Source organism: Artibeus jamaicensis, unplaced genomic scaffold (genome assembly GCF_021234435.1).
Source record: "Artibeus jamaicensis isolate MK-2021 breed Jamaican fruit bat unplaced genomic scaffold, CSHL_Jam_final contig_723, whole genome shotgun sequence".
Taxonomy (NCBI): Eukaryota; Metazoa; Chordata; class Mammalia; order Chiroptera; family Phyllostomidae; genus Artibeus; species Artibeus jamaicensis.
The window spans coordinates 449,463-459,961 of NW_026521938.1; the positions used below are offsets into that span (position 1 = coordinate 449,463).

Here is a 10,499-nt window from a genome sequence, read left to right on the forward strand (position 1 = left end):
CTCACACAACAGCCTGCAGGTTCGGTCTGCTTTTTCTGGTCTTAGCAATGGAGACAGCCAGTCTGCTTCCTGGTTCTGATCCTAGTCGATGTAACAGAACGAGCAGCCCAATGTTCCTGGAACACAGATATGTAATGGGATCACAGTCTGCCTGAATGATTAATAGCCATCTCAGTACTTTCAGAGAATTTTTGGATTCCATGGAAGAAGAACCCAGAAAGTAAATAAACAACTAGAGAATAAGAAAGTGGGGTGACTCTTCATTTGAAAACAAGTTCTGGAAAATAACTTGATGCTCTTTTCCTGCCAATAATTACCTCTGTGGGTGTTTTATCCTAGGTTCTACAGCTAATAATTGATTTCATTCAGAAAACATCCAATCAAACAGTATATTTAGAGTCCATTAAAATTGTGATTGTATTACTAGGAATAGGTTAGATTCATGAACTATTTGGCCTGTTCGCCCTTGACTAGTAATATTTCTAATTTTCATGAGTGATGACATGGGTAGAATTTCATATCATTTTCCTAACATAAAATGAGCTGATACTTATTTTCTTGCCCCATTTCACTGTACTGGTTGCTGTAGATGTGTCCCCCTATGTGGGTGGTGTGAACCCTCCTATTGTAGTTGATCCTTGCTTGCTGTTGACCTTTCAGTGGGAGGGGTTTACCTTCAGGCCAATCAGCTGTGAGGACTGATTGCCACTGCAGCAGAGGAAGTGCTGTGCAGGGCAAACCCAATGGAGTACAGCTTGCTTCAGTGGGGCTCTGGTGCCAGAAAAGTCCACTCCTCAATGCCACGTCCACTGCCGCGTCCACTGTTGGATCCCTCTCTCCATGACAAGGTCCTGAGAGGGGGTGTAAGACTTCAAGGAAGCAGTTTCCAACCTGGTGGACGTGGCATGGAAGGCCCTGCAATACCTATTGTGATTGTGCTTGCTTTGGGGATCATGACCCTTTTTGCTTTAATCATTATGAATACCCTGGCAGTGATTCAGATAGTGTGCCTAGACCTTTCCTGGCTCAATGAACAGAATAATAATATCATACTAGAACATCAGGAAATATAGGTACAAAGAAACAACCAGAACAATCTGAGAATTCAAGCTTAATCAATAACAGATCATTGGAAAAACACCCAAGATAAGATACAATACTCTAAGAAATCAGGAGATGATCTCACTGCTTTCTTAGAGGGAATCAAAGTACAAAACATGTCTATAAAAGAACTCCTAGAGAAACTTAAAAGAAGTACCCTTGAAAGCCCCCTGCAACATAGGAATAGCCCCTCCTTTACCTTGAATAAGAATATATATCAACTAGACAGGCAAAGAAATAACAAAAGCTAGTTAGTTATTACAAACTAAACAGTCACTAGGGAGTCAGAATTTATAGTACACAGAAAAACATTTTGGGCAAAAAAAAAGGTAGATAGCTAAGTTAGACATCACAAGGGCCTTATAATAAATTTCCTATTTTCTCTACTCAATCTAGCGTATCCTTTTGCCCTATGACAAATTCTGAGAAACTTTAATATACAATAAGATACTTCTAATTGTCTGATTAATGGCTCTCCTAGTTAAAATAATCTTTAACTAAATCTATGAGAACTTTCGTACTTTTACTGATTACCTTTGTATTAATTTTTTCTGCTTAAATGATCATGTTATACTGCAAATGTTAATCACTACCTAAAATGAAAATATAAAAACCTGCTTGTACTTGCAATAAACGGAACAGAGCTTCACTGTCCTTTGAGGCGTGTTGTCGTCTGTTACCCAGCGCCGACGCCTAGCCTCACCTGTGGGACCCCTTGACCCTCTGCGGCTGGACCGCAGCACCTCAAGTGTGTCACTCATGAAAGTTGTTGCGCGATGGTCTGAAACTGTCCACTGTAGGTGTTGGCTTTGGGACTTTTTGAAGGGATTGGCCAACTGCTATGTGTTCCCAGGCCAGGGCCACCACCAGGAGCTGCAAAATGACCTACACATGGTTACTAGTTGTGCTGGACTTGACGATGCTGAGGAGAGGCAAAGCTGCCAGCCAAGGCTGGCTGCCACTACTGCTGAGCCTGAGGCCACATCACAAGAGGTATGGGACACACTGAGGCCAGATGGTGCTTGATAGTGTTTGTGTACCTTTGAGAAACTTGAGGAAGGTCTGAAGCATGAGCCAAGACAAGCCATTTCTATGGAAAAGTCACTGAAAATGACTCGGGTGGGCCTACAGATTGGGTTGGAAGGGGTCTCAGGGAATGACCAGGGTGGCATGGACAGTGTGAGCCAGGTTGATGGAGTCTCATATGATGCCCACCTGCACCCACAGGGGGCGGGCTCTGCAAGAGAACAGTGGCCTCTACCAGCACTTCTGTCTGGGAGAAAGCTGCCCCCACGCTCTGGCCAGCTCTTGTTTTGCCCGATGTCAAACAATCCACTTCTTGCCTGTGTGACTCTGGTACCTTTCATGCTGCTGCCCTAGTGCAAGAGGTCAGAACAAGTATTTGCAGACAAGTCTGTCCATGGGACCTTTAGGGGGAACAGCCTGGAATGCCAGCAACCCTCCACTCACTGAGCCACAGTCCCTGCCGGTTTTTACAGCCACAAGTTAGGGGGACTTCTCCTATTGTCATGGAAAGTCAGGGCTGGTGTAGGGTTGGCCCTTGTGAAGGACCTGGCATAGGTCTCCTTGGGGGAGAGCTCTGCAGCTGAGACATTCCTCCTGATTTTTACCCACCACATGTCAGTGTGGGCCCTCCTCTTCCTTGTCTCTGTCTATCCTAGCAGTCTCAGTGTGGCTTCCTCATATCCTTAGTTGTAGGATTTTTGTTCAGCAAGATTTCAGGAGGTCCTAAATGATGGTTGTTCTGTAGTTTAGTTGTAGTTTTGACGTGGTTGCAGGAGGTGAGCACAGCATTACCTGTGCTGCCATCTTGACTAGAAGTCCTCACTGAGCTTCTTTAAGACAGTGATTTTCAGTTTTCTCAGGTGATTTTTTTCTTTTTCCTCACCTGAGAATATTTTTTTTCATTGCTATTGGATAAAGAGGAAGTGAGAGGGAGAAAAACATCAATGCAAGAAAGAAGCACCGACTGGTTGCCTCCACTAAGTGCTCAGTGGGAGACTGTATGAAATGTAACCAGGGATTGAACCATCATCATAGACCTTTGTATGATCAGAAATCAAACACGGAAACTTTTGGTTATTGGACAAAGCTCTGATGGACTGAGCCATACCTGCCAGGGCTCTCGGGTGATTCTTACATCTCCATTGTTTTTGGTTTAGTTACTGGAAATTTAAATGGTCCTTTTGGTGGCCTCATGTCTCCCTGACCCTTCCTGATCCTTGTAGCCTTGTGTCAATGTCTGCGCACTCGAAGAGGCAGCCGCTTCTATGAAAAAGCCTTTATCATACAGCATAGTTGGGGAGTCTGGGAGGCACTCCATTGTCTTTCAAACATTGTCTTTGGAGGCAACCACTTCATTCTTTTTGCCCCTTTCTAAGGTGAAATTTTATAATTGTATCTTTTCTGTCCTGCAGAGCTGTGTCCCACATTGAGAGTGGTCTACTTTTGTCCCTAGGCCAGTGCACCAAGGTGCTGGGACAAGGGCAAAGGCTTCCCTTTTCTTCTTCCCTCCTGAATTAATAGCCTCAGGGCGGTCTGAAGCTCCTACAGGCAGAGCTTGAAATGGGCATTTTGTATAAATGACTTAAAAAAACGAGTGTGCCCTACAGGAGAAATGACAGCTGATGGGGAAGGAAGAGAGAACCCAACACAGATGTGGCTGCAATGGGAGGCCAGTTTCATCCTGGTGCCCGGCAGGCTGGAGAGCACATCACACCACACTTTTGGTCCCTTCGGAGGTCACGGTGCTGGGCTTGGTACTTGCATGCGAGTCATTCATTGGGCGCTGGTTGCTGAGCAGTAGCCTAATCTCTCAGGAAACTTCTCTCTGCTTTTGCCGAGAACTGTTTTGCAGAAATGAGGGCACCTGCTATTTGTCATCAGCCTCACCCATGTCAGCTGGTAAACAGGCACCAAAAGCCTCCGGCCCAGAATACGCATGCTCAATTCTAAGTTCTCATTCAAGATGGGATGCCACACAAATGAAGAATATATGTGATTGGGGGTGGGCACCAAAAGACTGGTATTTGTGTGTGCCATGTCTCATGGTATACTTTCATATGTCACAAATGGAGGAATGTAATAACATGTATTCATTAACCCGTTTAGAAAGGACATTAGCTTTAGAATATTTTCTTTATTATTCTGCATGTTTGAACCACTACATAACTTTTTGTAATTGAAAAGTTATGGCTTTAAATTGAAAAGAAGCATGGTTACTGTCAGTTAAGTATATAAAGGATTGTAACGTTCAATACAAAGTTGGCTTTGTATGAGCAGGCCGGTACCCAACCATGTCAGGAAGATCAGCATTTGCACAGGACGACATTAGTTCCATGGGAAGAGGCCCTGAGGAAGCCCAGACTACTTCTCTCGGTAAACTGCATCAGAGGCTTCACTCTGGGCCACTGTGAAGTGATTTTTCCAGTCCCCAGTGATTGCTATCAAACACAAAACATCAGTCCAGATTAGCATAAGGTCTCAGTGCATAATCTGAACGTCTGCTGCATCCATCCCTACTGTGAATCTATCATATGCACTGAACTGGCAAAGGCAGGCAATATAGATACGGGGTTCAGTTTTGTGCTGTGGATTGACATGCCACTGACTGCAATCCCAGACTACTAGTTGCATAATAGAGTTGGGTTTACTCTGTGCCCCAGTAGTGGTCTCAAAGGGACAGTGTGAACGTTAAGAGCAAATGTAGAACTGCACTACCCAGAGCTTTCGACAGTTTTCTTTACCTAGAGCGCTTTTCCCTTGGGTAGCCCAGCCCATAGTCCGTGTCATCTTCTCTTTAAGTTCACCCCAACCACCCTATTTGAAATCCAGGTTGACAATGCAATATTCCCAGTCTTTGCATTCAGCACTCTCATTTCCTGTGTTTAGTGAACATGTTTTATTGTTATCATAGGCACCACAGCTGAACGTTTGATCAGAAGCTAAATCTCATGTCTTTTCCCTCATTTGTCTGTCCACAGTGGTCCCATTTGAAGGCTTCTTTCAGTGGAATTTATATTCTCATGGTCCATATATGTGAGGAGACTGGAAAGTCATCAATGTGTGGGTGCCTCTCACACACCTGCAACCGGGAACCTGGCCTGAAACCCGGGCATATGCCCTGACTGGGAACTGAACTGTCAACCCTTTGGCTCACAGGCTGGTGCTCAATCCACTGAGCCACACCAGCCCAGGGATGGTTTGGTTTTTTTATTCACTGATTTTAGAGAGAGCAGGACAGAAACATTGATGTGAGAGAGAAACATCAATCAGTTGCCTCTCACACACGCACACAGACCAGGGATCAAAACCTAGGTATTTACCTAACCAGTAATCAAACCCACAACCTTTTGGTGTACAACACACCAAACAATTGAGTTACACAGGCCAGGGCTCGAGACTATCTTCATTTTGTTAGGACCCTACCATTTTATCCCAGTTGGATGAAATACTTGGCACAGAATGGAAACTAAAGAAAATATTGAATAAATAAAATAAATGAAACAATATGCAAAAAAGCCTTAAGCTCTGAAATATCATTGCGATTCTGTATTATTTCCAGTTTGAATCTTGGCTCTCAAAATTTCCCTTGCTAAGAAACAGCATAATGTCTCTAAACTCATTTTTTTTGTGCTTGAACCAACAGTATGCATTCACCCATACACTCATTCCTGAGTTCACTTAGCAATCCTGACCCACCTTGTGGTGAATTCCCTAGGGGAAGTCACCTTCCCAGACATCAGGTGTTACCTTCAAGATGTCGGCAAGCATCATGAAGCCAAGGGGGCCTTTGGCAACAAAGAGTGGGTGGGAGAAACTTTAGCTTTTTTTTTAAATAGACGTTTTAAAAATATGTATTTTAAAATATTTTATTTTTAGACAGAGGGGAAGGGAGAGAAGGAAACATCAATGTGTGGTTGCCTCTCGCACGCCCCCTACTGGGGACCTAGCCCACAACCCAGGCATATATACCCTAACCTGGGAATTAAACCAGCAACCCTTTGGTTACAGGCTGGTGCTCAATCCACTGAGCCACACCAGCCCAGGGTAGAAACTTTAGCTTTATGAGCCCAAAGACCCTGTGACTAGAGAGAGACCAGAGGGCCAGGGCTCAGGTGTCCCCAGTCCTGATCAAGCCATCAGCACATTCTCTGAATGAAGCAACCTTTCCCCAAGAGGCTGGTGAACTTGTCTAAGGCATTACACTTCTCTCCCTCCCCCTCTCCTTAAAATCAATCAATATGCATGTCCTCGGGTGAGTATTAAAAAAATCAGCTCTGACTTCTTCTATCTCTATGACTTTGGGTGAGTTACTTAACCCCCTGGAAACTGGAGATGTTAGTAGAAACAAACAAAAAAACAAGTTAAAAGGATTTAATAAAATCTTTTTTTTCCCATTTGAAAACAATTTATTGCTTTTTCTTCCAAAGATTTATAAACTTACCAAAAAAAATCAACGTTTACAGACTTTTTTCAGACAAAGAATGCAAGAGGTGGAAACCTGGGCCGCTGTGGTCACCAGGTGTTCACCAGATCCGCACGGGCATCTGAAACAAGCCCCCCCCCAGATTTGTTTCATTGCCTTCAGAGGCACTGCCCTCCTTATGGACCCTCTCAAATGGCACAGTAGGTCATTAGTCAAAGTCACTGGAATGGTACAGAGGTTTTTGGTTTTTTGCCCTCCTGCTATAAAATGAAATTTTCAGTTCACTTCTGAAAAATAAATTGGTCAATAAACTCATTTTGTTCTGCTTCTACTTTACACAAAGCTTCATATTCAACCCGATACCTTTCGAGCTGCATTTTCTTTTCTGCTGTTAGTGCTTGGAGTTGCTGCTGTTGGGCTTCTCTCTGCTTTGCTATAGATTTGAGCAAGTTCCGAGCACCAGTGGCCTCCATCTTCTCATTTTCTGCTTCTTTTGCGAGTTGATCAACAAGCTCAATTAAACCACCAACTATTTTCTGAAATTGGCCAACTTTGTCCACAAAGTCCTTGCACTCTTCCTTGAGTTCTATGGTCTGCTGGGTAACCTCTGGGTCCAACACCCGCAGCTTGTTCAGCTCATCGAAGTGCAGCCCTGCTTCACTGAGGACGTCCTTGGCCATTGCTGTTTCCCTTCCAGCTTCTCTAGAGAAGCTCTGCTCTGAAAGAAGGACAGTGGCAGCCAGGAGGAGGTGCGTCATAGGAGCAAGGGTCAGCAAAGAATCAAGTCCGGTTGCTTGTCACAGGCATCGTTCATTCAACACATATTTCTTGAGTGCCTAGTACATGCCAACTTTGCTAGATGTTGGGGGTACAGAGATGAGTGCAACATGGTGCCGGCCCTGGAGAAGCACAATTTAGCTTTCAACCCCGTGGCGGCGGTGCGCTGCAACCCCGGATTTAATAAAATCTTAATAGTAGAACATTTTGGGCCAGCGACAGCAATCAGGAAGTGCCAACTAGCTGCTACCACTACTACTAGTGGTGACGGTACTAATAGGAGTCCTACTAATAATGTGTGTTAACTGCTGTTTTGAGTTCCCCACATAGTTACTGAGTTGGGACTCAGTATCTCTTGATACCTAGTCCCAAAAACTCCCTCCCTCATAGGGCAACATCAGTGCCCTGAGTCGCCTGCCCGTGCTCCCCACACAGACTGTGATGTTTGTATGAAAAAATGTGTATTTGCTCTTCTCCAAACCCTTGGGGTTTTCTAAGCATTGACCCTGATGGAGTCTTTTGTTACATTAGTAAGATGAGTGCAGGAGAGTCTCTCAGGTGGGGGCTGTTTGCTGGAAAACCTGCCATGTGACCTGAGGATGGACACTTTCAGCTCCACCTCAGACGTCCAGGTGAGGCAAGATAATGAGAGGCTAGGAAACTCCTTGACAAGGGAAATAAGAGAAACCGAGAAAAAAAATAGTTAAACAAGACCAAACAATTTGAGCAATTTACATCAGCTAATGAATCACAAGGTTTTATCTTCCCCAACTAAGGACACTTACGGGCAAGTGGTTACACATTCCAGACCATCCCAGTCCCTCTTCGATGATGTTTTCTGAAACTGTAACCAGAAAATAACCCCTGACCCATCTATGCGCATTTTGATGCGCCAACATATTGACTGACACACCTGAAAAGCTAATGACTATTCTGTTAAAGGCATCCTGAGGCCTTCCCTAGGACTCCAGCTGGCCAAAGATAAAAAGCCTTAAGACAAAGGATCCACAGCGCCTGTGCCTTGTATCTCTTATGTTTTCCTCCTAAACTCCAAGGGTCCTCACAAGACTTGCAAGCAGGGGACCACTGGGCAGCAGCAGCTTGTCCCAGGCTCACCTTCTGATCCTGTTTCCAAAGCCCCCTTTTCTCTCTCCTGTTGCTTCCTGTACCTTAAGCCCTTCGTTTCACTGTCTTTAAAAAATGTACTCTCAAAATCACCTCGACTAGTGCTGTGAAATGCTTCCTACACTAAGTCAAGAAACCACACAGTGCCGGCAGGCCTAAGGCAGACCCCCAGCTCCATTCCCCTCCAGCTTGTTCCCAGATCACTTGTTCCCAGTGACACTGGGGGGAGGAAGGCTGGAGGCTGAGTTTAACCTCCAACGATTTAGTCGATCATGCCTGTGTAATGCAGCCTCCATGAAAATCCAAAGGAAGGTTCAGAGAGCTTCTGATGAATGACTATGTGCAGGTGTTGGAAAGTGGCCAGCTCAGAGAACATGGAACCTCCAAGACCCTTCCCATGTACGTTCCCCTATGCATCTCTCCCATTTGGTCATCCTGAGCTATATCATTTTATAATAACCCATGATCTAGGGAGTAAAATGTTTCTGAGATCTGTGAGTCACTCTAGCAAGTTCATCAAACCCAAAGAGGGGAATCATTGGTTCAGCTAATCAGACAAGCATAGGTGACAACCCACACTGTGATGGGCCCCTGATGTGGACATGCAATACAGGAGTTCGGAAGCAGTCTTGGGGACTGAGCTGTGGGGCCTGAAACAATAGCCAGCTAGATGGTGTCAGAGTTCAGTTGTGTTGTAGGACACCCAGCTGGAAAACTGCTGGATGGTGGGGGAACAAATCCACACTCTGACAGTGTACTCAGGACATGTACACACACCTATAAAACACACAAAAACTGGGTCTCTACACACAGGTCACAGCGATTTCCCAAACAGAACTACAAAACAGGGCCACACACATTCAAGGATACTCCCCCACAAACATACTCGCATTCACTATCTGCAGTTCCCCACACACAGACACATACTACACACCACCACGACAGGGATCAGTTGCCTTGAGCTCCTTGAGTGTAGGATTTCTGTTGCCAACACTCAACTCTGCAGATGTGCAAAATCCACCAGAGAGGATAGTGACACACACACATAACCGCAAAAACCGGGCTCTGAAGGGTCAGACAGGAAATATTTTAGGCTTCGTGAGCCATTCAAGTGTGGACAAAAATGAGGTTGTGTTACATCCCGTCCTTGCGAGTAAGAAGGGTCAGAGACTGCTGGGTAGTCAGAGGTGTTTTATTGGCCAAAGTTTCAAAGTTTTACCTGCGCAGGGGCGAACTCTCGGGGTGCCTCCGGAGACATGGTGCCAAAATGGCTGCAAATGAGAGTCGCGCCTGGCACTTACAGCCTGGGGTTTTTATTGGGGTGAGCAAGCAAGCGTTGAACAGAAGCAGACCTGGCCGTTAGCTATTGGCTACCTCGAGGGAACATACATGGCTATGCTTTCTGCTTGCAGCAGTGGAAAATTTTCTGCAAAGACAAGGTCATGCACAGGCGGTTATCTTGTTTGTTCAGCATTCTTTGTATTCTATCTTCCTTGCTGAGTCTGGACTCTGCCTAGAGTTCCTTGTTCCTCTTGGCTACTTTTATCTAATTCCGGGCCTAACATGGACCGTGCTCCAGCTAACTGAGCCACCTGGCCAGGGAAGCCTCCCTGTTTTGGATGTCCAGGTAGACATCAGCGAAATGAAGCATTCTAGCATTGTGCAGGACTAATTATGGGACGCTCCAAGTTCTGCAGAGCCCTCGGGACCCAGGGCTGGGGCGGTGGGACGAGAAGCGCCTGGACGGGAACACAGAGACGCGGAGGTTGGACCTGGCTGAACAGAACAAGACAGGCACCGCAGAGCCTAAGAAGGTCTGCGTACCTTCACCGGAAGAATGTGGTATGGCCCACGTGTGGGGCTCCCGTTCCGTGCGTTGGCGAAGAGGCAGGGCCTCAGCCCGCGAGCTGGCAACGGCGCCCCAACCTGGACCGCCCTGATTGCGCGCTGGCCAGCGGCTCCACGTCAGAGGGGCGGGGCCTCCTGTTGGTACACTTGAGACATCCGGGGGGCGGGGCGAGCCGACGCCCTCGCAACGCGTGGCTTT

General features: G+C 45.9%; 1 protein-coding gene across 1 annotated transcript; it reads right to left on the bottom strand.

The window, feature by feature from the left end:
- Positions 1-6,777: 6,777 nt before the first annotated feature.
- LOC119065884 (intraflagellar transport protein 20 homolog) lies at positions 6,778-7,308 on the bottom strand. The gene has a single exon (XM_053672042.1). It carries the CDS (start codon positions 7,306-7,308, stop codon positions 6,832-6,834), a length of 477 nt encoding a protein of 158 aa, XP_053528017.1. The 3' UTR covers positions 6,778-6,831.
- Between the last annotated feature and the right edge of the window lie 3,191 nt (positions 7,309-10,499).

Excerpts from the sequence above, each read along its gene's own strand:
- LOC119065884 (XM_053672042.1), bottom strand. The coding sequence starts at position 7,308 with ATGACGCACCTCCTCCTGGCTGCCACTGTCCTTCTTTCAGAGCAGAGC.